Source organism: Ambystoma mexicanum, chromosome 11, assembly GCF_040938575.1.
Source record: "Ambystoma mexicanum isolate Mex_15411 chromosome 11, UKY_AmexF1_1, whole genome shotgun sequence".
In the NCBI taxonomy this organism is placed as follows: domain Eukaryota; kingdom Metazoa; phylum Chordata; class Amphibia; order Caudata; family Ambystomatidae; genus Ambystoma; species Ambystoma mexicanum.
The window spans coordinates 473979483-474006990 of NC_090934.1; the positions used below are offsets into that span (position 1 = coordinate 473979483).

At 48.9% G+C, this 27508-nt stretch overlaps 1 protein-coding gene across 2 annotated transcripts in view; it reads right to left on the reverse strand.

Moving 5' to 3' along the window:
* EXT2 (exostosin glycosyltransferase 2) overlaps nt 1-27508 on the reverse strand; it is a 1411400-nt gene that overhangs the window by 318857 nt on the left and 1065035 nt on the right. For both annotated transcript variants that reach the window (XM_069623317.1, XM_069623316.1), the window contains exon 10: nt 18619-18785. In XM_069623317.1, the coding sequence (XP_069479418.1) occupies nt 18619-18785 (167 nt within the window). The remainder of the gene's footprint in view (nt 1-18618; nt 18786-27508) is intronic.

Genomic DNA, 27508 nt, shown 5'->3' on the forward strand with positions numbered 1-27508 from the left:
GGAGCTTGATGGGATCGCACATCGCCTGTTTGCGCAAATGTGGATGCCAAGGTCATCTTGCCCACACAGGAGCAACTAGGATGAGCGTCATCTGTTCCTTGTGCATCTTGTTCACCACCTTCTTCATGAGACGTGTTGGGAGAAAAGCGTAAGCAAATTTCCCTGACCAGTTCATACATAGGGCGTTCCCCTTGGAGCCTGGCTGGGGGAATCTGGACGCAAAGTCTGGGCATTGACTGTTTTCGCTTGTAGTGAACAAGTCTATTGTGGGGTAACCCCATTGAGAGAAGAGGTGCTCTACGACCCCTGCATGTAGTCACCATTTGTGTTCCTCTCGTAGGGGATCTCTGCTCAGTGATACTGCCAGAGAGTTGAGTTTCCCTGGAAAGTGCTGTGACGATAGGAATATCTTCCGTTTGAGTGCCCATCTCCAAATTTGATGGGCAAGCCTGGACAGATTTGGAGAACGTGTGCCACATGTTTGTTGATGTAAAACATTGCTGTAGTGCTATATTTCAGGACTTGCAGATTGGTTCGCTATGTGAAACTCGAATGCCTGAAGGGCTTTGAATACTGCCAGAAGTTCCAGCAGATTGACGTGGTTCTGAGTTGCCGCCTGAGACCATAGACCCTGAGCTGTGTGGTGTAGGTAATGAGCCCCCCGCCCGGCGAGTGGGGCGTCTGTCGTGACAATCACTTGTACTTCCGGATCGTGTAAGGGTTTCCCCTTCAGCAGATTTTCCTTTGTCCACCAGCGAAGATTTTGTACTAGTGTTGGTGAAACGACCACTAGATCATCCCACTGACCACTTGCCTAAGGCCACTGTTTCGTCAACCACTCCTGCATGGGTCGCATGCGCAGGCGCGCGTGAGGTACCAGGTAAATGCAAGATGCCATCATGCCTAGCAAACGCAAAGCTTTGCGCACCCTTATCTGGCGCCCAGCCGGATAATGTGGTATTTGCAGTAACGTGTTTTGGACTCTTTCCTCTGACGGAAAAACCAACCTCTCTTCTGTGTTTAAGACAGCTCCTAGGAACTGTTTGGTTGTGCTTGGTACTAGGCTTCATTTTTGCTCGTTGATGGAGAAGCCCAATTGAAAGGGAAGGTTGATAGTTCTTTGAATGTATTGCCTGCAAATCGGGGGGAGACTCCCCTGTAACCAGCCAGTCGCCCAGGTAAGGGTACACTGGGATTTTCCCCCTGCGCAGGTGTGCTGTAACCACTGCCAGCACCTTCTTGAATACCCTTGGAGCAGATGCTATTCCGAAGGGCAGCACTTTCAATTGGTAGTGCTGGTTCGCTATTTTGAAATGCAAGAATCTTCTGTGCGCTGGGAACATTGAAATATGAATATAGGAATCTTTCATATCCAGTGTTGCCATGTAATCCCCCTTTTTAGTAGAGGGATTACCTCTTGTATCGTAGTCATGCAGAACATTTGTTTGCAGGGCGCAAATCTAATACTGGGCGCATTGTTAGATCTTTATTTGGCCCAAGCAAGTAAGTTGAATAAATACCCTTGTTTACCTGCTTGGCCAGGACGATTTCTATGGCGTCCTTTTGGAGCAGCGTGACGATTTCGTCGAGGAGGATGAGTTGGTCTTCTTTGGAGTGGATTTTCTGGCGTGGGGGTGATTCTGGGGTTGCTCGAGAAGCTTTATACAAAATCCGCCCGCTATTGTGGACAGCACCCATCTGTCTGAGGTGATTCCCTCCCATGCTTGGGTGAAGTTGGAAATGCGCCCTCCTACTGGAGAGGCATGGGAGGGCACTTGAAGCAGGATGTCACTGCTTCTGAGGTGGGGTACCACCCCTGGTGGACAAATACCTTCCCTGACAATGTGATTTGCGCAGTCCTCTCTGGTAATTTTGAGGTGTTGGCCTTGATTGTTCCCTCAGGCTGTACCCTGATTTTGATTACAGGAACCCCTCTGGGAAAATTGTCCTTGTGTGCGACGAAAATTGCCGTTTCCCCTTTGGCCAGGAGGTTTATTGGTAAATTGGCCCAATGATTTCAATGTATCATATTCTTCCTTGGCTGTCTTCAAGGCGTCCTCGACGGCCTTGCCAAAGAGTACCATTGGGCTTGACGGGTATGTCAATGAGAGTAGCCTGCTTGTCTGGCTTAAACCTGGATTGGCGTAACCAAGCGTGGCGCTTAATAATGGTTCCCTCAGCTATGATTCTGCCAGCGCTGTCTGCGGTGTTAAGACCGCTCTTTAGCAGGCAGCTTGACACTGCCCTCCCTTCTCCAGCCACCAGTGCTAATTGAGTCTTGAGGAGTTCCGGGGCTGACGAGAGCAACTCTGAGACTTCGTCCTATTTATGGCAGTTATGACTAGCTAATAAGGAAGAGTTATTAGCAATCCTGGTCTGGAATGCAGCAGAAGATGCCACCTTCCTTCCCACTGTGTACAGCCTCTTGCTTTCATTGTGTGGGGGAGCTTCAGAGGAGGCTAGGGGAGTATCTTCTCTTTTTCTTGTTGTAGTAACAACTAGCGAGTCAGTGTCACGCTCACCTGATTCCCACGGAGGCGCAGGTCTGGCTTCGAGTGCTGATGCTTCTTCAATGGTGAAGCGCAGGACTCTGATGATGGACAGGAAGAGCCCCTCTACTCTGGCTTTTTTGGCTCGCAGGAATATTCCCCTGTGCGTGAAAAGGGAGTATTACCTACTGACGGAATAATGCTCAAGCCTCCCACTCCCTTCCAACCCTCCACGATACCCTTCCACGATTCCCCGTGAAGTCTCACCTTAGGGTCTGGAAGGATGAGTTCTCCATCCTGCTTCTGATGCAGGGGCGCGTTTAAACCCAGTTACTTCACTGGATTGAGGTTTGATGGAAGTTCAAAATAAGCTTCACAATTCAGGTGAGCGTTAAGAAAGGAAGAAGGCAATGAATATGGCAAGGGAAATGTGCACAGAATCGCACAGTGTACAACTTTGAATCTAAATATGTGCATACAATACCCAAGACTCGTGTATACTAAAACCCAGGAGTACCAAATAGAGTGAAACAATAATACCAATATATGAAAAGGGATGTGGGGTAGGCACTTAGAACCTCCTTATGACTGAAAGGAAAGTCGGCAAACTCCTTTTACTCACTATGCTATTACAGATACTGACAGCGCTAAGCCCACGTAGAGGGCAAGCAAGGACAGGATCTGTGAGCTGACACTCTGGATGATACTGAATAAGGAACTTAGAAACAGTACTCACGAGGACCGGAAAGACCACTTGAATGTCAGTAAACTCACGAACCCAGTTGATCAAACAGGGACCCTGAAGGCTATAACAGCAATGGGTGGAGGAAACTAAATACATAAGACCCTAGTCAAGGGACAAGTAGGAATAGTGATTATAAAATAGTGAGGAAAACAAAAACGGCATTCACACTGGGACTAGTTACAACAACACCCACACCTAATAATCAATGGGAAATAAATGCAGAAGTGCAATGGAAAACATGGAATGGATCCCAATAGAAAGTAAGGATCAGGAGCAGGGAAATGATATCACAAAAGGAAACCTTTCCCACCCATCCAAGGAGAAAAGGCAGGAAGCTAAATCTATAAAGGGAAAGACTAATGCATCAAGTTTTTCAGTAGCAAAGGACAGCATCAAAGAAACAAAGAACACAGGCAAATTGGGCAGCATCAAAGTGTAAAGCACAGAGAAAGGCTGCCTGCAGACAGAGGAAGACAGAAAGGGAAATCCAGAAAGCAGAAATCAATTAAGCACATAAATCCGAAATCCAGGGCAGAGGAACAAGAAACAGGAACTAGGAACAAAAGCTAGGAACAAGGAACAAGGGACCAGTCACAACAGGGACACTGCAACAATGACCAGCGCTGGACTGAAGCAAACTGAGGCTTTTAAAGCTGCTTAACGAGCACACCCCTCAGGTGTGCCGCCTGCTGCACCTGCAGCCACAGGTGTTGCCTATCCTCCACCCAACCTTGTCCTGCAAGGGAGGAGGTGAGGCAGTGAGCCAGGCATTCTGGGAAGCATAGTCATTTGATTAAAGTAGCATGCTGGCTGCCAAAAACCTGGAATGGATCCGGAAGGGAAGTAACTTGGAAAATAAGATTTTAGCGCTCCCAATTCATCAGAACACTGTAGCATAAGGTTCGGAGGAAATGTCCAGTAGGGAATAAACCCCAAAACATGCCCCCAAGTGGCGGGAACGGGAGCGAAGGGAGCGAGCCGTGACAGTGAGGCGCTGTAAGAGTTCTGTTGCAAGTTCAAAAGTTCAAGCTTAATAATATTGTTCATTGTCTTATTGCAGCAAGCGCTAATGCTTATGTCTTTTTCCCCTTAGGGGCCGGGGTTCGGAATGCCGGAGATATGGCGCCGACCCGAAGTGTAAGTTCTGGATGAGCGTTCAGGTAATGTCTTTGCATTCGCTCATTCAATGTCTTTGTCTTTTTTCCCCATAGGGGCCGGGGTCCGGAATGCCAGGAAGCGGCAGGTCCCGAAATGAAATGGGAATGACCCAACAGGTAAGTCTTAGAAGGAAACTGAGCTTTTCCTATTTCCCTTCCTTCTCTCACCTTGTTTTCTTGTCTTTTCTCTCTAGGCTCTGGGAAGTGGGTGCGGATCCGGATGATCGCTGCTGAAGATGGAGGCGCCCAGGAAAGGTGAGTGAAATGCAGCGCTGCAGCGATCGAAGCGAAATGCTTTTAAAATGATGTCTTCCCTTTCAGGATCGTCGGTGTGATGTCTCCGGGATTCCGCTTTACCAGGTAAGGTCTTCTTTCTCTCACCAATTCTCTCTTATCTCCCTTTGCAGGCGACCCAGGATGCTGACAGGCGTGGCAGAAGTCCAGATGCAGGAGCTGACACGGTGAGCATCCAGCTGCGAGGAGCAGAACAACGCGAAGCGCGAGTTGCTGATCGGGTGTGGTTTAAATAGCTTTGGAAGAAGTTCCAGGCATGTATCCTTCCACCGATCAGGTATGTATCCTTCCCCGACCACACCCAGGTGGAAAGTAGTCCCACGGGTAAAGTAGTTCCATTCAGGCCTCAAGAGGGCCTGGATGTAGCAGCATGGTCTGCATCAGGTAAGTGCACATTAAAACACTTGAACACATGTCTAGCTTTATGAGCCTGGCGCCTAAGGCGCCAAGACAGGGGTCCAACATGAGCCTGGCGCCTGAGGTGCCAGGACTGTGTCCAAAGGGCCCCAGCTTGGGCCCGCTGGCACTTCCCTGGGGGGAATGATGCCTGCCTCTGGGGTTGCTGGGTCGGACCTGGCTCCTTGGAGGTAGGCATCATGACAGTCAGACCTTAGCTGCCCCCTAATGTATAGCGGATTTGATGTTGCAGGTCTGAAATGTTTCTCTATGCGTGGGTCCACTGCCCTCGTCTGATTGGGTGTCTCCAGCAAGGGTTGTCCCTTTCGCTGCACAGACTTTAGCAGTGTAATAAACTGAGTAACAGCCTTTTTATATCCTAAGATTTCATCAACGAAATCCTTGTCCTATGGATCCTCTTGGGTAGATATATGGAAATGCTCAGCTGCTTTGATAAATACCTAGTTCAGAAGAGGTTGATTATCTATGGGTGAATCTACCATAGGGGGGTCTTGATCAACTGGCGAGTCTATGATGTACATGTCTGTATCTGGATCACACTCATCCTCCTCATTATCCCTATAATAAGGGTCTGCGGCTTCTTGTCATAGAGGTCTTCATGATCAGTGTCCGGGTCATAGAGGTCAATTATAGTTGGATCTTGCGCTAGCTCACTGGGGCAAGACCTTTTAGAAGGGCCCTGCGACCCACAGGCGGCTATTGTGGGAGGAGTGGAGTGAAAACTTGTGAAGTAGTTAGGGTCTTTCTCATACACATTTGTCATGAAAGACATTCTTCTCATGACCCTATCTATATCTTCAGCTTTCCATTGGGCAGAACTAGGAATGATCATAGATTGAGGTGGGAGACCTAAATCATCTGGAGTAGGTGGGATTACATTAGAAGGTGTAGCCTTTTTCATTAAGGCCGAAGACAGGAAGTCCTGTGTTTGAGGTTCCTTACTCTTATGAGGGGACCTATCTTTCTGTGTTTTATCCCTATGAGGGGTCTTAGAGGAGCTCTGTTTAGACTCTCTTAACTTTACAAGGCCTTCCAGTACATACTTCTTAACTAACTGAGCTAGTCCGGCCTGTATGGGGTTTTTTACCGCCATCGACGCGGAACGTCGAATCTCAGCTACGGTCAGATCTGAAATCTCATCAGTCGACTCACGATCTTCGGGAATATTTTTATCTGAGACGTCTGTTCTGCCTTTCGACAGTCAGGGCCTGTCATATGGCGATCGCGATCTGGAGTGCCCAGAGGACAGAGATTCAACAGACCTCTGCCTAGACATCGAGCGTTGCTGTTTGCTCGACCCATGTGTTGAGTCTTGGCAGTGGGTTGTGTATTTGGTGGGGGTGTAGTGAAAGCGCTTTCGCCGCCGGGCGGTTGTCCCCATAACATGGCCGGCGGCCTGTCTGTTCGGGTAGGGGCCCTGCGCCTGGTAAACCGGAGTAAGGAACAAGTTACTTACCTGTAACTGTTGTTCTCCAGCATGGGTCTGGCATGGATTCACATGCTCATGCTCATGAATATTCCCCGTCGTCAGGCTGGGAATCCTCGGTAAAGAAAAAACCAGTATCAGTTTCGTTTCTGATCTGTCTTTCGTAGTAATAACCAATCACTGGTCTCTGCGTCATACTGACCACAGCCAATGACTGCCCTCTACCTAAGCACCGCCTCTGGCAGCCATCTTCAGATTTGGAAGCACGTGAAGTGGCAGTATGACCAAGTGAAGAGCCGCAGAGGGGTAGGCGGGAGGGTTCGCATGTGAATCCATGCCAGACCCATGCTGGAGAACAACAGTTACAGGTAAGTAACTTGTTCCTTCTCCAGCATGGGGTCTGGCATGGATTCACATGCTCATGAATAAAGAATACATAGCAGTACACACATGCACAACCACGGGAGGTGGCAAAGGCTCAACATTAAGCATCACATCAACTCAACATTAAGCATCTTACCTCCTCACCAGGCTCACCTCAGGCGAACAGGTTGCGCAGCACTGCTTGGCCGACCCTGGACTCCTCCCTGGAATCCCGGTCGACGCAGTAGAATTTCGTGAAGGTGTGCGTCGACCTCCACGTAGCAGCCCTGCATATGTCCAGCAGGGGCACACCAGATAGGAACGCCGTGGTAGCTGCGATCGCTCTGGTGGAATGGGCTCTCGGACGGCCAGGCAGCGGTCGGTTTGCCAACCGGTGACAGTACATGATACAGCCGGAGAGCCATCTGGAGATGGAAGCCTTCGAGAGAGCCTTCCCCTGATTGACAGGTCCAAAGTTCACAAAGAGTTGTGACGTCTTCCGAAAACCTTTCGTGCGGTCCACGTAGAACTTCAGCGCTCTAGCTACATCCAGCGAGTGCAAAGTCCTCTCAGCCGGCGACCAAGGCGACGGGAAGAACACAGGTAACACCAAGGGTTCGTTGAGATGAAAGTCCGACGGTACCTTGGGCATGAAGGAGGGGTGCGTCCTGAGCACTACCCTCGTGTCGTGGAAAGTCAAGTACGGGGCCTTGCAGGAAAGGGCCTGGATCTCTCCCACTCGTCGTGCGGAGGTGATGGCCACGAGAAAAGCTGTTTTCCACGATAGAAACTTCAACGGGGCCGAGTGCAGAGGCTCGAACGGAGGTCCCATGAGTTTGGTCAGCACCACGTTGAGCTCCCACGCCGGGGCCGGAGCCTTCACCGGCGGGAACGATCTGAACAGTCCCTTCATGAACTCTTTCACCAGACGATGAGACCACAAGGACGTCCGGCCCGTGGTTCTGGTGTATCGGGAGATCGCAGCAAGATGAATCTTGATGGACGCGTGTGCCAGACCAGCTTTGGCCAGCGTCAGCAGGTACGGCAGCACTTGGGGAGCCGTAATCCGTAGAGGGTTAATCTTCTGTGCGTGGCACCAGACAGAGAACCTCTTCCATTTGTGTCCGTAGCATTTAAGAGTCGAGGACGCCCTGGCCTTTGCAAGAACCTCTCTGCAATCGGCCGGTATGTCGTATCCTCCAAACTCTAGCGCTGCAGGAGCCAGGCCTGCAAGTTCAGCGACTTCGGGTCGTGGTGGAGGATGGCGCCTCCTTCCCTGGAGAGTAGATCCGCGTCCGCCGGCAGCTTGATTGGCGGGGACGCCGACAAGTCCAGAAGGTCCGGGAACCATATCTGCCTCGGCCACGCAGGTGCGACGAGGATCATCCTGCACCGTGACCTCTTGAGCTGGTTGACGAGCCGGATTAGCAGAGGCAAGGGAGGGAACGCGTAGAGGAACAGGCCCTCCCAGGGGAACGAGAAAGCATCGCCCATGCTCCTCGTCTGGGGAAACCTGCTGGCGAACCTCCGGCACTTGGTGTTCGTCGCCGTCGCGAACAGGTCGATCTGGGGTGTGCCCCACCGTCGGAAGAGGCGATCCACCAGATCCTGCCGTAGTTCCCACTCGTGGCACGAGCGCAGCTCCCTGCTGAGTGAGTCGGCGATGGTGTTTTTTATCCCTGCCAGATGAAACGGCACCAGAAGAATCCCTTGGGCGACGGCCCAATGCCGCAGGTCCTGCGCCTCCTTGGACAGCGCTGGGGACCTGGTTCCGCCCTGTTTCCTGATGTAAAACATGGTGGTGGTGTTGTCGGTGAAGATCCTCACCACCTTGCCCTTGAGGGACGGAAGGAAGGACCTGAGGGCCCAAAACACTGCACGGAGCTCCAGGACGTTGATATGCAGGGACTTCTCCATCGGGAGCCAGAGTCCCCTTGCGTGCAGATTTTCGGTGTGCGCTCCCCACCCTTCTAGGGAGGCATCCGTGGTCACAGTCACCTGGTGGGCTGGGGTCTGGAAGTCCATGCCCGCCGTCAGATGCGCGCGGGTGCCCCACCACCGTATCGCTCGTCGGAAACTCTCGTCGAGCTTGATCCTTTCCTCGAAGCTGCCCGTCGTCTGGATCCAGCGCGCATCCAGGAACTCTTGCAACGGGCGCATCCGGAGCCTGCACATGGGAATGAGGTAGATGCAGGAAGACATCATCCCGAGGAGGGACTTGATGGACCTCACCTTGGCCGCGTCGGCCACCAACATCCGTTGCACCTTGCCCAAGATGGTCCTGGTCCTCTCCTCCGACGGGGAGGCCAGAAGGGACACTGTGTCGAGCCTCGCTCCCAGAAACAGTGCGACTTGCGCGGGCACCAGGTGGGATTTGGCGTAGTTCACGGAGAATCCCAGGTCCGTGAGGAGTTGGACGGTCCTTGCCGTGTGGACCACGGCGAGCTCCCTCGTCTTGGCGCGGATGAGCCAGTCGTCCAGGTAGGGGTAGACGTGAATCCCCTCGCGGCGCAGCTGCGCCGCCACCGGTGCGAGGCACTTGGTGAAAACCCTGGGTGCCGACCGCAGTCCGAAGGGAAGGGCTTTGAACTGGTAATGACGCCCTTGGACCACGAATCTGAGGAATTTTCGGTGCCCCTTTAGGATGGGAATGTGGAAGTAGGCATCCTCCAAATCCAACGACGATAGGAAGTCTCCTTCCTCCAGCTGACCCAGGACGTGCTGGAGGGTGACCATCCGGAACTTCTGCGCCTTGATGAACTTGTTCAGGCGTCGCAGGTCCAGGATGGGGCGCCATCCTCCCGTCTTCTTCTTCACGAGGAAGTAACGCGAGTAGACTCCGGAGCCCCGAAGCCTCTTTGGGACGAGTTCGATGGCGCCCTTTCTGAGCATCGCCTTTACCTCCAGGAGAAGTTGAGGGACGTGAAGTTCTTTCCTGGCCACGGGGGGGACGCGCGGGCACCTTCTTTGAAACTCGAGCGCGTGGCCCCGGGCCAGGGCGTCCAGCACCCAACGGTCGGTGGAGATGGACTCCCACACGCTGACGAAGCCCGCCAGCCGGCCTCCCACCGGGGTGCTTCGGTGGGGGCCCGACCCCACGGCCGGTTCAATCCTGCTTGGACGCGGCCTTGCCGCCTTGGCCTCCTTGGCGACGACGGCGGGGTCCGCCAGACTTGCCTCGTCCTCTGTAGGCCTCTTGCGACGACGAGCGGGCCGCTTGACGGTAGGAAGCGAAACCGCCGCCGGAACCTTTGGAGGCGCCCTTGCCTCCGCCGCTCCGAAAGGGCGTCCGCCGTTGCTGCAGTACTCCAAGGGCCCGGGCCGTCTCAGTATCCGCCTTGATGGCCTGAAGGGAATCGTCCACTGTCTTCCCAAACAGGTTGTTCCCGTCGAAGGGCATGTCCAGGACCCTGGTCTGGACGTCCTGCCGAAAGTCCGTAGCCTTGAGCCATCCGCGACGTCGAAGGCAAACGCCGTTGCCCATATGGCGGAACCCAGTGTCGGCGATGTCCGTCGCCACGGTGATGGCGTGGTCCGAGGCCACCTCACCTTCCTGCAGGATCTCAAGGGCCTCCGCCCTCTTGTCGTCCGGCAGAAAATCCAGCAGGGGAGCTATCTTGTACCAGAGTTCCCTGTCGTAGCGGGCCACGATAGCCAAGGCGTTGGCCGCTTTAATCGTCGTCGCCGCCGACGAGATGACTCTGCGTCCCATGGCATCCAATTTCTTTCCCTCGCCGTCCGGCGGGGAAGTCGACGTGGAGGCCGCACCCCCCCCCGCTTTCTTCCTGGCTGCCGCGGAGACGACGGAGTCCGGGGTAGGCTGCGCCCGGAGGCATAGGGGGGCCGAGTCCGGGACCCGGTACTTTTTCTCGTACCGGTCTCTTTTCGCTGGCGTCGTGGAAGGGTTCTTGAGGAGGGAAAGGCCCTCATCCCAAATGTCGTCCAACAGAGGCACTGCGAGGACCGTCTTCCTCTTGGTCTCGCGCCGTTGGTAAAGGAAGCCTTCCTTTTTCTTCTCCTCAGGGCAGAGTTGGAAAAGCTCGGATGCCCTGGCGATCATTGAGTGGAACGATCCAATCTCGTCGGGCGGAGAAGCCCTGGTGGGAGGCGACGACGGAAAATCCTCGTCGTATGCCTCGTCGTCCGTACCCGTCGCTGCCGTGTCAGTCCCCGTATCATCCCCTCGGGTGGACGGGGAGGAGGGCTGGACGGGGCGCGACGGTTGAAAAGGAGGCGGTGGATGGATCCTTCTTTTCTTGGTAGGGGGAACACCAGAAGGTCCCGGTTCTGGATCCCCCGACGGGAGAGGTTCCTCCGTCGGTAACGGTAGTCTCGTCCTTATCTCGGAGCATAAGGACTGTATAGCCAACAAAATGGCCGCTGAGTTGTCTTGCGGCGCTGGCAGAGGGGAATCCGACGGGCGAGCAGGGGCCCCGTCGGTATCCTCGACGATGTCGTCGTCGTCACCTGCGTCGGGGCCCATTCCGACGGGCTGGTCTTGTTCCACGCCTAGGCCGTGGCTTAAGACCTCGATCAGTTCCTCTTCTGAGGTTGAGGCCGAATCTACGACGACGCCCTGCCCCCCCTTCTTCCCCACGGAGGGTTTCACGGGGGTCCTATCGATGGGCACGAAAGAAGACTCCCTCCGAGGAGGCAGGGAGATTCTGGGCCCCGAGGCCGCCACCACTGGTGCAGCCTCCACAGGCTGGGCCAGGGCCGCCGCGACCGTTTCGATAGAGGGCTTGGTCGAATGGATCAAGGCCTTCACCACCTTAGGTGCGCTCACCGCCTTATCCTTGAGGGAGGGGGCACTGCCACGCTCCTCCTCTGCCTTAGAGCTCGACCGGGGTCTCTCCAGGAGCTTCGCCGGGTGCTCGGCCTTCCTCTTACCCGACCCAGAGCGTTGGCTCGTGGTTGATGGTGCCGGGGAGGGTGCGCCCTGCCTGGCGCCCGTAGAGCCCGACCGTTCGGCGCTCCCGGTGCCAGCGGACTCGCGGTGCTTGGCCTTATGTTGGGCCCCCGTCGCCGGGGCGCCCTCAAAGGTCTTAGAAGACCGCTCAGATTTCTTCTTCTTCTCGCCAGACGGGCTCTTACCCTCCAGCCAGCTGGCGAGACGTTGATGGCGGTCCTTCATGGTCCGTTCCGACATGTTGCCGCAAAACGCACAGTCCTTCTCCACGTGCGTCTTGTCCCCATGAAGGCAGTAAAGGCAGAAAGAGTGTTCGTCCTCCTTGAAGACGTTCTGCAGCTGGCATCCAGGGCAGGCCCTGAACAGCTTTCCGGGCGTCGAGCTTCCCTTCTCCTGGGCCATCTCCGAGACCGGGCCTGAGAAGCTTCTGGAGTCCTCCGAAGTGTAGCTCGACGAAATCTTCACCCTTGAGGGGCACAGATGAATCCGACACGGGTCCCCGTTGATCGGATGTAGGATCGGTGGAGCTTGAGGCTCTTTTGACCGAAAGAATCGAAGTTTTTGTGAAAAAGCGCGAAAAAATAGCACTAACGCTCGAGAGCAATAGCACGAGGATCCCAACACATGAACGTGCGGTAAAAATCTGAAGATGGCTGCCAGAGGCGGTGCTTAGGTAGAGGGCAGTCATTGGCTGTGGTCAGTATGACGCAGAGACCAGTGATTGGTTATTACTACGAAAGACAGATCAGAAACGAAACTGATACTGGTTTTTTCTTTACCGAGGATTCCCAGCCTGACGACGGGGAATATTCATGAGCATGAGCATGTGAATCCATGCCAGACCCCATGCTGGAGAACCCTGTTGCCTTCACTGGCGTATACCGCAGCATTACTGCCGTTGCTGAATGCACCCTCCACTTCCATGGCCTCAAGTTGCCAGGCGTGGTGGGCCCAGCGTTTAGTTAAGCGGTCCTTCAATGTCTTAGGTTTGAAGAGTCCACACGCTCAACAGGAACCCTTGACGTGGTCCCGAGGGAAACACAATTTACACACAAGGTGTTTGTCGACCCACAGGAACTTCTTGTTGCACTTAGGGCACAATTTAAAGGGGGTCCTTTCCATAAAGAAATGACACGGCAGTTAGGCGAATGTAGTGTACGAAAAGGGGTATTACATTCTAATATGTCCTCCCCCCTTTCTCCCCACTGTGTGGGCCGAAGCCCGGAGAGGCCTTACAAGGCCGGAACGGGTCTGTCGACGGGAGTCTTTGTTAATTGTATAATAATAAATGGCGATAAGCCAAAAGGGAACTCTACGAAACAGCGTCCGTCTATGATGGCGGAAAAAAGCAATCTGAGGGACCTCGACGCGTGAAGGAACATGGGTACAGTGGATGTCACACTAGGGATAGTAGACCGGTACACCCTGTCGATGTACCTTTTAGAGTTTCGAAAACAACTGTAATACTCTGCAGCTTCCACTAGTTGTCGGCCTATGCACAGCATTTGATCTATAGCCTGGTCAGACTTGGAGAGTGTGTGCCTCCCTGCTTGTTTATGTAAAACACCGCAATGGTACTGTCTGTGAGGACTTGCATTGTTTGATCTGTTAGATGCACTTGAAAGGTTTGTAGGGCTTTGAGCACCGCTAGCATAATTTAAAGGTAAAAAAAGTCCTTTTTCCAGTCTTACACAAATCTTTGGCGAGGCTTTTGTTATTTTAATTTTTTAGTTTCCGCTGGACTGCACTGTGGTTTCCTAGTCTGAGGCTGATCATACTATATGCAAAAGTCAATATGTAATCCTTTAGAAAGACGGAAACCTATTAGATTGCGCCCTCAGCACATTTCTTTTTTTAGTAAATAAAGAGAGAAAATCAATTTTGCTCAATTTGTCCGTGTTTTTTTGTGTTTGTTTTCAAGTTAAATAAACAACCATATGCCCTCACATTTTCTTGTGTTAAGGCTGGTATAAATGTTGATTTTGGCCTTAGTTCGATTTCCTCACTTAAGTCTATTTCGATATCCATTTCTTCCGTAATTTATTCCAATGTGTATAAATCTTCCTCTATAAACCAAACTAAGGCCAAAATCAACATTTATACCAGCCTTAACACAAGAAAATGTGAGGGCATTTGGTTGTTTATTTAACTTGAAAACAAAAAATAAAAACCACGGACAAATTAAGCAAAATTGATTTTCTCTCTTTATTTACTAAAAAAAGAAATGTGCTGAGGGTGCAATCTAATAGGTTTCCGTCTTTCTAAAGGACAACATATTGACTTTGAGCACCGCTAGCAGCTCCAAAAGGTTTATGTGATTTTGGGCTGTGATCTGTGTCCACAGGCCATGCGCTGTGTGGTGAAGGTAATGGGCTCCCCAAACGGAGAGTGATGCGTCTGTTGTAACAATCGCCTGCACTGTAGGGTTGTGAAATGGTTTTCCCTTTAGCATATTTTCCCTTGTCCACCAGCGTAGCTCTTGAACCAGGGTTAGAGAAACAAACACTAGATCATCCCAATGACTGATTTCCTGAGACCACTGTTTCGCTAACCACTCTTGCATTGAGCGCATGCGCAACCGTGCGTGTGCAACCAAGTAAATGCATGAAGCCATAATCCAAAGCAAGCACATTGCTTTGTGTACGGTTATTTGGCGAACAGCTAGCTACTGAGGTATTTGCAGCAGTATGTTTTGTACTCAATCGTTTGACGGGAAGACTAGCCCCTCTTCCGTCTTTATGATAGCTCCTAAGAACTGTTTGGTTTTGCTTGGAACAAGACCTTTTCTCGTTGATTGAGAATCCCAATTGAAACAGAAGATGGATTGTCCTTTGTGTATTCTGCTCGCAAATTTGAGGGGATTCCCCTGTTATTAGCCAGTTGTCCAAATAAGGGTGCACTGGGATTGATTCTCTGCGTAGGTGCGGCACCACTACCGCTAATACCTTGGTGAATACCCTTGGAGCGGAGGCTAAGCCTAAGGGTAGCACCTTGAATTGGTAGTGTTGATTTGTTATTTTGAAGCACAGGTATTTTTTTGTGCGCTGGCAACATTGAAATATGAAAGTATGCATCTTTTATGTCCAAGGTTGCCATGTTGTCCCCCTGTTTCAGCAGTGGGATTACTTCTTGTACCGTTGTCATGCAGAATTTCTGAGGCTTGTCTAGTGTGGGGCGCATTGTCAGGTCTTTCTTTGGCACAAGGAAGTCCATTGAATAGATACCCTTGTTTACCTGGTTTGCCGGGACGATTTCTATGGCGTCCTTTAGCAGCAGTGCTTTGACCTCTTCCAGCAGGATGCGCTGTTCCTCCTGCATCATTTGTCTTTGTCTTGGCGGGTGCTTGGGTGGTGTTTGTATGACTTCTATGCAATAGCCTCCCTCCATGGTGGAAAGTACCACCCTTGTTTGACGCGATCGACTCCCATGCGTGGGTAAAATGAGAAATGCAACCTCCTACTGGAGAGGCATGGGAGGGGACCTGTAGTGGGTGGTCATTGCTTTGGTGGGGTGGAGCCCCCTCTGGAGGAGGAGGAGGAGGATTTGCCTCTACTTCTGGACCTTCTGTGGCCACTTTGAAAATTTTGTTGAGAGGACTGCCCGTGCGAGAAACCGCAGGATGAATTCTGTCCACCTTGGTTGTACTTGGAGGACTGCTGGGAGCTTTGTCCTCTAAAACGATGTGTATTAAAACCACCTCTCTGCACAAAGGGTTTGTTTGCGAGTTGTCTCAGGGATTCAGGGTGTCATAATTCCTCTATAGCACTTTTCAGTGCATCCTCAACTGCTTTACCAAATACAGCGTTCGGTTCGATAGCCATATTCAAAAGCGTGGCTTGGGTCTCCAACTTGAAACCTGATTGACGTAGCCATGCATGGCGTTTGATGAGGGTACCCTCAGCAACAATCTACCCTGCATTGTCTGCAGCATCTAGATTATTCTTTAGGATGCAGCTTGCCACCTGTCTACCTTCATTTACTGTTTGTAAGAGCTGTGTCTTTAGGGGCTCTAGGGCCGATTCTATCTGTTGTGACATCTTGTCCCACTTGTGGCAATTATAACTCAACAGTAGTGTAGTCTTGTTGGCTATCCTCACTTGGTAAGCAGCCGAGGAAGTCAGGAGGGGCTTCGGCAGAGGCTAAAGGTGTGCCCGCTCTCCTCCTTGTGGTGGTCACTACTAGAGTCTCGGGCTTTAGCTGCCCCCTAATGTACAATGGGTATGATGGGGCTAGTCTAAACATTTTCTCAATTTGAGGGTTGACTGCCCTCGTCAGATGTAGACAAGGCTGAATGTGCCTATGGACAGATTGGAGCCTTGGAATTAACTGTGCTGGAGATCTCTTATCCCTGCAAAAATCCTCTACAAAATATTTTATTGACTTGTGCCTCCTGGGTATCGATTTTAAAGTGTTCTGCAGCTTTTAAAAGAAGATTATATTGCAACTGGTTATCCACAGGGGAATCAGCCACTTGTTGGTCAATATGGTCCGGATATTGAATGATATATTCATCATCATCATCATCATCATCATCATAGTATTGGTCTGTATCCTCCATGTCTCCTTGGTTTGCCAATGGAGCCAGTGTCGTGTGACCTTGTAGTGTCATAATAGTATAGAGGCTTGTTAGCTGCTTCGCCTTGAGGGAGACCAAGATTGGTAAGTTGATCTGGGTGTTGATCCAAAAAAATCAACACAACTAGACATTCTCCTTATAACCCTATCCAACTGTTCCGGGGTCCATTGGGAGTAGCTTGGAAACACTGTGGGAGCAGGTGCAGGCAAAGGCTCTAGAGCAAGGGCTGTTTGTGGTGCATTTCCCCTGAGAGGGTGTCCCTAGGGGAAGAGTATTGCTTATCCTTTGAAACCTGTGGTTTTGAGGGTAGGAACGTCAAAGATTTAGTTTTTCGGCATCTTTGATTTGAGAAGGGTGGCAGAGGCGTGTTTTTTAATGACTTCACTCATCTTTGAATTTGTAGCAGGGGCCGTAGATTCGTCTTTTGATGCATGTTCGCCGGAATCTGGAGACTTTCCTGATTTGCTCACGGTGTCGGAAACGGACTTTGGCGTCTGTTTTGGGGGCCTGTCATGTGGCAAACGCGATGGCCCAGAGGACCGCGCGTGGCTAATCGGTTGACGATGTGGTCAACTGTCGGGCATGGGGGGTGTGTTTAGTGTGGCGAGCAGTTAGAGTGCCTGAGCTACCGGGTGTGGTCTCCATAGTAGAACCGCCGGCCTGTCTGTTGGAGTCAGGAGCTCGCACGCGGGAATCCATCGGGTCCCGATCGCCCCCAGCGTCACTTAGGACGCTGATGCTGCCATCGCTAGAGGCTCCCTCGACATCCTTGGCAACCTCGGCCTGCATGGAGTGGTGGACCGAGCGTTTAGTTTCCCGGTCCTTTAAAATGTTTGGCCGAAACAGTCTGCAGGACTTGCATTGTTTTTCGGAATGGTCCCTAGGAAGGCAAAGGTTACACACTCTGTGTGAATCCTTCCAGGGAAACCTCATGGACAGAATTTAAATGGTAAGTTTTCCATAGTATGGAAAGATGGCAGCCTGGCAGAATAAAAGGAAGTATAGGGGAATAGGCATTCTCTAAATGAGTTTAATTATGACCTCCCGCGACTCTCCGTATTGTACAGAGCCGAAGCCTGTTGGCACCTAGGTAGGCCGCAGACAAAGTTTGTTGAGACTGGTCGTTGTCGTTGACGAATGGTCTTGTCCACAAAAGCAGTCACCGGAGATCTTGCAATAATGGGAATAATTTCTAGAAAAGTGAGCCCTGTTGGGATGAGGTATGTTCTTTTTCTCTCAAGATATATTAACCAAGCATATTCATGCATAAGGTGCACACAAGGTTGCTCCTTATTATGTTGTCCATTATCAAATCTATTCAATAGCAAAACCAGGTTAGTCCACATTCGGGCCCAAATCTTAATTTATTTTCCATAAAATCAAGATCCAAATACAAATGCATTCTTCTTTTCCTTTGCTCTTCTGACTGCAACACCCACTGAAGCTTTTGCATAAGTCATGGTAATAAATAAAACATTTTTTAAATGTACTTTAAAAAAAAAACTACACCATCTGTCGGAGTGCAGATTGCATAGAACTCTGCTATGAGGGTATATTCACTTCTTCACAGAACACCGGCAGCAATCAGAGCAAGAACTTGCACTACAAATAAAAGGGACCATTTTTACTCCTAAACAACCAGGACTATTTAAGGTGCCAGGGAATCATACCCAAGAAGAATTCTGCAACCACATACAATTCTAGAGAGATTCTGGACAATGAGACAAATGAAAAAGGTAGCACAAAACAGCCAATGTGTTGGACCTCCAAGACCACATCTTAGCATGGATGAACAGGTGATTCGGTGTGAAGGGGGCACTAACCAAGTGAATTTGCTCACTAAGATACAATATACATCATAATATTTATCAGTTTTAGTGAAAATAACTGAAAAGTAACGACTTGTAAAGATAATTTGGTAGGTGTAAAAGATGCATTATAACAATAATGGAATGTTTCTTGGTGGGAATTATTGGAAACTAAAGTGTAATGGAGAGAGGAGGAACAATTGCTACAGGAGGAGAAACAGAAAACTGCACTTTTCGCTCTTTACATATTTAAAAAATCTATACTTCATTATTTTAAGGAGACGTTTACACATAAACCAAGACAGCCTTTATTTTAACTACTGCAGACATTTTGCTGTGTTGGCTACAAACTACCCCCAAACCAACAGTCTCATTATTTTTGTTACAGCTGTGTGAAAGGAGCAAAACCTATACACGAAGCTACATGCTCATACCTCATAGCCAAATTGCAGCTCATCAGAAGTCAACATGATGATGTCATCATCAATGGCCAGCACAGACTCGGTCTCAATCTCATTGTAGGGAAAGAAGCGGTTGCTCAGTTTGTTCTCTGCAGTCTTTACCACCTTTAGAGGCACCCTGATCTTTGGCCAAATAGACTCTGTTGGAAAAAAAACCATAGACATCAGGATTGGGGATAGTACAAATACAGGGACTCCAACATACTTAAACAGAAAGTTTATCTCATATCTGGGTACAATGGTGAATTTTCACACATACCAAAGTATACAGTCTCATCACACAACTTTTACTCACCCAAGTACAGGAGTCATTTTTACAAACCAGACCATGAAAAAGGATGCTGGTTTACTTTAATGCTGTGACAAAAACTTAAAATGGGAAAACATGCTCTGTAATGCACGGAAGAGAACACAATATCCTTATACCTGCATGCTTCCCACAGGGTTACAGGTGGTCTACCTGCAAATGATCAGCCATCAATGATGAACAGGACTCAAAACAGAAGAGCCACAGATATTAGGTGAGGTACACCATTGGTAGTCCACAGGCACTGTACATTTGATAAAGGACTCATAGTTCACCATTTGGTAGAGAGTCAGAATAAAAAGGCTATACTTTGTATAGTGTGGATGGGCAGGATCAGATTAATAGTTTTTAGAGCACCAGCCTATTGCTGGGCGGACATTTTGTACTGCTGATTACAGAAGCACTGCAATGAAAAAACTGAACAAAATCCCTTCTACCTACAAGTTCTAGTTTGAGTAGCATGCCTCTTCTAGATGAGGGTGGGGTGGTCTTGTGATGAGAGGAAGGCAATCAAATGCTTCTGTAAACAGGACAATTCTAAGCACCCCTTTGAAAGAAGTGATGCTGGGCAAGACTGATCGTAGGCTCTAAGATGCTCCACAAAAGGGTCCATGAACTCAAAGTGTTTGACCCATGGGTTTTTTCACTGTTGAAGAGGGCCAGGTGACGAGTAAGCTCTGTTCTATGGCTTGAACGAATCGGTGGGAGGACCATTGTTAGCATTGCAAGGTGGAAATTGCTACACCATTAGAGGCCCAATGGGAGAAGCAGATTTTCTGAATTATATGATACAATATCATTAAAGCAGCGTTCCGATGAAAGAAAAAGGGGTCATTATAAAACCAGACACCAAGTTGTCCTTTTCCACAGGAACTGGGGCTTCTTCTAGTTCTAGTGGGGTGATGAAGTCCCTTGCCTGTAACTTGGGGTGATCATTTGGGTGGCCAGGGAATCTGGGGGCCACAACCTGCAGTGCGATACCGACCCAGATGCAGTCTGAGGAGGATTCCCTGTCAAACCCACAATGCCCTGACTGAGATGCAGGGTGTCATTGCATGGGGTGGACATCATGGTACTATCCCTTCAAGGGGGCAACCAGACGTGGACTCCCTGCTCACTGTGCTCAGAGAGGCACAGCTTCATCTCACTGATGAGGCCCAACAAGGCTGAAACACGTGTATGGGGTTGCTGTCGGTACTCCTGTTCAGAGAGGAATTGCCACAGCATTTCGGTGCTGGACTGCCCATGTGGGCGGGACAAAGACGGATATGCAAATGGATATTAACCATCCGTGAAAGGTACAGTGAGCAAAAAGTGTGTGCTGCAAACTCTCATCTCAGGACAGGTTATCATGCCACGTTCTTTCTGGAGAGGAGAGCCTGCTACCCTTTTTTGAACTAACCTCTCAAGGGACCCTGTCTTCACATCTTCTTTGCCCTAGAAAATACCCAAAGAAACAAATGGTTTGAATATTTAACACACACAGAATCAAGGTGGTGTCTCAGATGGAGTGGGATCACTGTTCGACTGGCACTCATATCTTGGAAAGACACCCTGTGAGAGCAGAAGAAATCTGCTGGGTCTTCCAAGCAGACACAGGAAATAATGACAGTAAGCGAGTGCAGGCGAGAAAGAAGTCTTCCCCATGAGAGTTTGCCAGGATTATCACACTCCAAAATGGTGGTCTGACTTGTTAATTCATTGGTCCAAGACACCATGCTATGTATCCTAGTGCTATAATAACCATGGGAACTTTACAGTTCAGAGACTAATCAGCCAAACTTCAAATACTGTTTAAGTTTACAGCTAAAAGTAATTCCAGAGTCAAAGGCGAAATTACTACTTAGGCTGGAATATTAAAAAAAGGGGAGGTATCAACATGCTACTGTGGATTACGCATATTTGGAGGGATTTGGAGAGGTGGAAAAAGCTGGAGGGTCAGGGGGGAGAGCACAAGAGTGGCAGGAGGAGAGAGGAATAGAGTAGGAACCTCAAGAGGAGAAAAGAAAGAGGCAGGCGAAGGTTGCTGGAAAGGGCTAATATGGCCTTTGGCTGCTGTAAAATAGTTGAGAAAACAAGAGAGAAAGATAGAGGCAACCACCAATACTAAACACGTTGCACCCAGAATGGATGGAATGACAAGCACTTGTGTAGAGTGGTAACGAGGTACAAGACTAGTCGAAGACTGGAGAGGAGAAAAGGCATAGCGGACGTTCCTTTAAGTATACAGGCATGTCGAGATGGAGGGGCGAGTCAGACGGGCCTGCTGGGTAGCAGAGCTAAGACTCTTACAGGAAGGTTTCTAGCAAATGATCTTTGGAAACTATGAGGTGGGCCCCCATGTGTAGTTCAAACTCTTGGCCTTCGGCAAGCAGTGAACGGCTGTGAATTTCAATATCAATTCCTTTTGTGTCTACTGTTGCAAATCTGAGACTAAGGGTCTTGCACCTGGAAAAAAGCAAAAGACAAGACAAATGAAGACCAAAAAAGCAGTGTGGGGAAACTTTAACCACAGGACTGTGCCTGGGTAAAAAAGTGCAGATATCATTTGGGGAATTTTCAAAAGACTTTTCTTTTCCAAGAACCAAAGTCATCCTGTTGTGTGATTTGATTTTTATTTGCCTTTCTGTACTGTAAGTACAATCCCAACTAAACACTTTTTAAGCATATATCAGGTGTTGTGCCTTTTGTGAAGTCCACTTGGCTTTGTGACTAAGTGAAGGCAAGAGATAATAAAAATCTATGAAAATGCAGAATATCAGAGACTCGTTTTTGTACCATTTAACCACAGGCGGCAGTTCCGTATCTCAAAAATATACCCAGGGCATTCAGAGATATTATGCTAAAGATCTTTCTCCAGTGACAAGTGGATTGGAGGTTTGTCAGAGTCGCTTTGAAATGGCAATGTTTGAGAAACAGTAGAGTGCAGTGCAACACATAAAAGCAATCTCAATGAATTGGGTGGGATAGGGTAGTCTGAAAGGGAGCACATTCCACATTTTGCTTGTATCCCGCCACCACTGTAGGTGAACCTGGAGGTCTGATAAATTAAGTATTTTATCCAAATTATTGCCCTGTTCCTGAGCCCAGCAACTCTCTAACTGCAGTTGAATGTGTACATTTCAGTCTGGCAGATGGAACGGACAGAGCACAGGCTACTAGGAGGCCACGCAGGAGAGCATGCATAGGGAAATGAAATGATTCCAAGCTGCCTGTATGTCCTTCACTCTCTCCCAAATGTGGAATGTTTTGAAATGGAATTTGAAGATCAATTACTGTATTAAAGTAAACTCTGATTTTGCATGATTGAGTAACCCAAGTCGATAGAGGACCTAAATGAAACTAGAGTGCTGGACATTGCTGCTGGAGAACCGGCCCGGATCACCACATCGTCCAGGCATGGGTAGATTAGCATCCCCAAGTTTTAAAGAAACCTACTATTATACTCATTAGCATTGTAAAAACGTGTCTGCCTAGTTGAGTATGGATTTGGAAATGACCGTTCATCGTTAACCAGAGAATCTTGTATTGAGGCCTCCAGATCAGTGAATGCAGGTAAGTGCCCTTCAGATAAACAGTCAATACTCTCTGTTTACGCAATCCTTGCGGAAAACACAATCTAGGCTGTTTTACCTTCAATCTCTCTAGGGAGTTGTAGGTTGAAAAGGGATAGGCCCAGCACTACCACCAGCAGGTCTGCCTTGTTCTACATAGGAACAGCAAAGAACTTGGAATAGCGATCCCAGCCGACTTATGAGTGGGTATCCATTCCACTATCAGCATATGCATACACTTTAAACACTTTCTGAAAAAGTGCTGCGGATCTAGCAGAAGAAGAGGAGGAAATAAAGGGGGAAATCGAGGGAATTAGGAAGTAGGCAAAAGCCTTCGGATACCACAAAGAAACCAAGGTTCTACAAAGAGATGCTGCCTAGCCCGAATATGCAGAGACAGACTGGTGAACTGTGTCTCCTAACATCATCACTGCTTTTTCAGATCAGAGGTTGGTGCCAAGGTGGGGTGTGAATACAAACCTTTAGCCGTTGGTCGAGCTGTTTTGCTGCGATCAGTGCTCGGTGAGCAATCTGGTTGCCACAGCATGCGTTAAGTGTACCCCTAAAGCCAAAGAAGCAACTGGAGCAAGAATTCCGTCTATTCATTCGTGTTCATAATATTTCATGCTTGTCTTGTTAAGAACACAAGGGACTTTGCTGTTGATGTACTGGTCTACTTTTCCGTTCTCATTCATAGGAGTGAATCAGGTGTACACCATCCAAAGAGAGTGTAGAGGAGGTCCCAAATATGGCTTGCACTCCAGCCACCCATGTCGAAATGCCAGAAGCATACTCGTCAAGATATGTGACTTATAAGGAGCAAATGAACCAACAGAGAGCCACGGTGGGGCTCTGTCCAGTACCCATCAGAAGGACACGTATACCTATTGAAGCGCCAATAACCAGACAACCGTGGGCTGCAAGGTACCCACTGAGACAACCATACCAGCAGCTGATACGAAACAAAGAATATTTACAAACGGTCCCTGAAGAGACCCAGAGAGCCTTAATGGAGGGCAGATGGTGACAACAAATGAACACAAACGACGAACGAAAAACTGACACACAAGGACTAAAAACAAAGAATAACGATATAATGGACATATAAGAAGAAACGATGTTAGCAAACAGAAACTTAACCATGAAGTAAGATGAAATTATGCGACTAACTGAATGCCTGTAAATAGGCTTGGAACGCAAGAAGCTAAGAAAATGGTACTGCTTGCAATGCTTAGTAGAAGAATAGAGCGGCATGCGCCAAGTATATATCTACCTCAATGAAGCACACTATACAAGTACGACTATTTTGTAAAAACAGAATTAAGCCCAGGCTGCAAGGGACTAACAAGGCCAAGATTCATATTCCAGCCAAAGCCGAAGGAAAGAGCGGAATCAAAACTCAGTAAGAAGCAGCTTAATGCCTGGGAATTCGAGGTCAACTCTGATGAATTGAAACTTCAGAGCATAGCAGCCAGCCAGTGAAGGTCGAGATAAGGAGGCCCCATGCAGGTGGCGAGGCTATGGAAGAATCAAATACACGAATAAGAGGGAAAATGTAGCCGATTCACGGTGAACAGACACGTGCCCAGCCAAGGGCAAAGTAGTACCACCATCTGATGTCACCCAGAACCCGAGGATGCCATAACTTTTCCTGATAAGAACTACAGTTTCGAGGTCATCCCTAGCCAACTAATTGACACATAGCCCTAAAGGTACTGATTGATGGAAGGGAAGCAGGGTGAATCTTGGGGCACTCCTTATCTGGGTGTCCATTCTGCATGCTGCTAATTAAAGTGGAGATTTATGCCTAGGGGTGTAACCCACCCAATCACAATGTTTAGTTTAGTTTAGTTTAGTTTATTCATTTGTATTGCGCACCAGACCCGAGGGTATGAGGGCGCATGAGCAGCAAGGTGATTCAAAGCTGGATCACATAATGGACCAAATAATCTAGGGTCTTATAGCTTGTAGAACCAATAAGATGTCATAGTTGTAGTGACATCTATCCCGAGGGATGTAGTGGGATGGGCGTAGACGCCCACCCGATAAGAGCTATCCAATCCGCATGCTCTGTTACCATATAGGGATATAGCACCTATACTTAAGTTACCTTTCCCACCAATAGAATTGCATGACAAACTTATGAGTTTTGCACGTCAACTGATGACGAATTTTGCCCATAAAAGTTGCTGTCTGAATGAAGAATTTGTTTCCCCGTTTTTTGTACTCGTCATTAAACGGACTTCCCATTGCCAAACTATTGAGTTGTCCTTATTGAAGTATGTCGGAGTAAGTGAATCCTGCACCCTAACCTCCTCAAGGTGCAGCTATCTTGTTTTACAGGTACTAGAGGGTGAGCTCTGACCTATGGGCCCGTCAGAGGACGCTCCGCCCTCCTGTACAAGAGGTTTAGCATGCGTTCGTACACGTCTGCCATACGCTCAGTAGAGTGCACCCACATGGGAGTGATGCATGTCGTGCTCTCACAGGACAGTGATTTTCTGCATCTATGCGATGCATTCAAGACTCAAGTTCTTTCATCTAATTCGCTTGCAATGGACCAGATTTTAATGATGCCTGATGCAGCAGAAGGTCTTTCTAAAAATCAGCTAACTCTCTGTACAACCTGAACTGGCTGTAGACAATGGGGCCTCAGCATTTGCCTACTTAAGGTGTACCAATTACCTTATGACCAAAATAATCCAGTAGTTTATCCTCCCTGCTAACGCGGGCCAGAAAAAAGGGAGAAACCGGAACATACAATGTCGGCAAAGCGTACATAAACAGCGAACATGTGAAGTTGAGGTGTGATGAATTGAGGGAATTAGTCCCTTCTCCTCAAGGGGCAGCCCCTCTCTTTTGAAGCTAGGATTGTGAGCCTGCTCTGCAACACCCTCCCTACGGCTCGAGGCAACTGGGACTGGGACCCTACTGGGAGACCTCCCACATCCCCCTTTGGGGACAAGGACTCCTGCAAGGAACTCCCCGATCACGACCCTCCCTCAAAGTGATGGCCTTTATGAATTTGTCTAGCATAACAGAACATTATCAATTCTATAAAGATTAAGTGAACTAATGCTATCCACAACAGAAAACTAAGACTATCCCTTTAAATCACTCTCTCCAATGGTCTGTGTTGAGGATGTTGAAAAGGGATGATATGACAAGAAAGAAAGCGAGACAGGGAGAGAGGCTGAAAGAAACCAGAATGCAGAGGAAACCAGGGGAAGCCCCCTTTGCGCAGCAGAGCGGAAGGAGGCGGACCTCTCGCAAACCGCAGAACCAGTGTAAGTCAGTCGAGCTCAGACTCGGAGCCAAAGACGCTGGGACATCGGCATATGTGAGCGGAAGAAAACACAACGCAATTGAAGAGAGAGTTTGGTGGTGGCCTGACTACACAGCAACAGTGGTGGAAGCCTGTCTGCTGAACAGCGCTTATACCACTAACGGGAGAAAACCACTCCCAACCCAAGACACAGAGCAAGTTCAATTTGGAAGATGAAACGGACGTGAACCTGGCAAAGCGACAAGTGAGCCGCGGAGCCAAGAAGAAGCAGAAAGAGAGTCCAAGGCCTTACCGGTACCAATGATGTTACACCTCGGAATAAAAAAGTAATACGGGAGCAGGATAACAGACAGTTAGGAGGGACTCATAACTCGAACATAACTCATCCCATTGCCAATGAGAAAAGTATTTGAAATGAGCCGAGGAGAAAGAGTATATAATAAAGAAATTTGGGAAGTAAACAACCAGGAGTCCAGTAAGACACAGCTCATACATGAAGCAGCACTCTGGGAAGAGAGGCCAGAATATGGCAAGAAAGAGAAGGAATGTATACAAAAGTAAGATTGTTAAAATAAAAGGTGAGAGGAAGACTATCAGTCCCTTACAAGAGTTACAGAACTTAATCCAGAGGATAACAAGATGCTGTGTGTGTATGGTTTATTGAGTGGAGCGAAGGACCATAGAAAACCCTGTGAGAAAACAAAGCAACCAAGAGAAGGGCACCATGCTCCAATCCTTAGTTACATTAGTGGTAGGGTCAGCTAGGTTAGTGTTGGAAAGTGGACGGACTTGTTTTTGGACATTCATCCTGACTGACGAACACCTTAGTTAGAAAAATAGGTAGGGAACAATGCATATATATTATATATATATAGGGAAAGTTGGGCCTTATTTTACTGTAGAGTAAAAATCATGCTTAAAATGTCTTCACAGCCTCTGTGTCATACTTCCGATCCTCCAAATAGGGCTGGCATATTGTATCAGCAGACACCTACTGGTTCCAAACCTGAATATTGTTTGTGCTGATGATGGAGTACTTAAAAAAAATAAAAAAAATAAGACATAATGCCTGCCATGAGATCATGAAAAGATTTTGTTTAGTAAGGGCACCTCATCTTCACCCATGTCCTAAGGGTCTCTGAGAGGCAAATCCTTTTTACGACCCTCACATGGGGCCCCTCCACAAGAGTAGCACCTAGAGGTCGGAGGAGGTGGTGTCGGCAATGGTGCAGTGTTCAGTCAGGGAGGAGGGGAGTACAGGGCAGGCCTTGCAGGGAGGCAATTGGGCCTTAAGTAGTGGCTCGAGTCACCACTGGGATTGTCAGAGATCCATTGGGTAAGACTAACTTATGAGGAAAAGGGACATCTGAGGATTTCGTTAGACCATGAACCTTTCAAAAAATAGTCCTCACAGGCTTGCAAGTTGGCCTGGGATTGTTACAAGGAGGAAGGTAAAGCCAGCATCTGAGTAGCCCACACAGGTTGCTGAATTGGTGTTTCATGCATGGGTCTGTGCAACACGATCATGTTGATGATGTAGTCAAACACCAGGGGCTATGGCGGGCCATCCTACACCAGGTGAAAACTCATCCCTAGGGACTGTGATACAAGCACATTTCTTTGTCTTTCAACTCACCTAGATTTGGAACTTGCAGTCAATTCTGATGGGGAGCAACCACATGAAGAAGTTCCCATGTTGTAGATATCGCTTAGAGG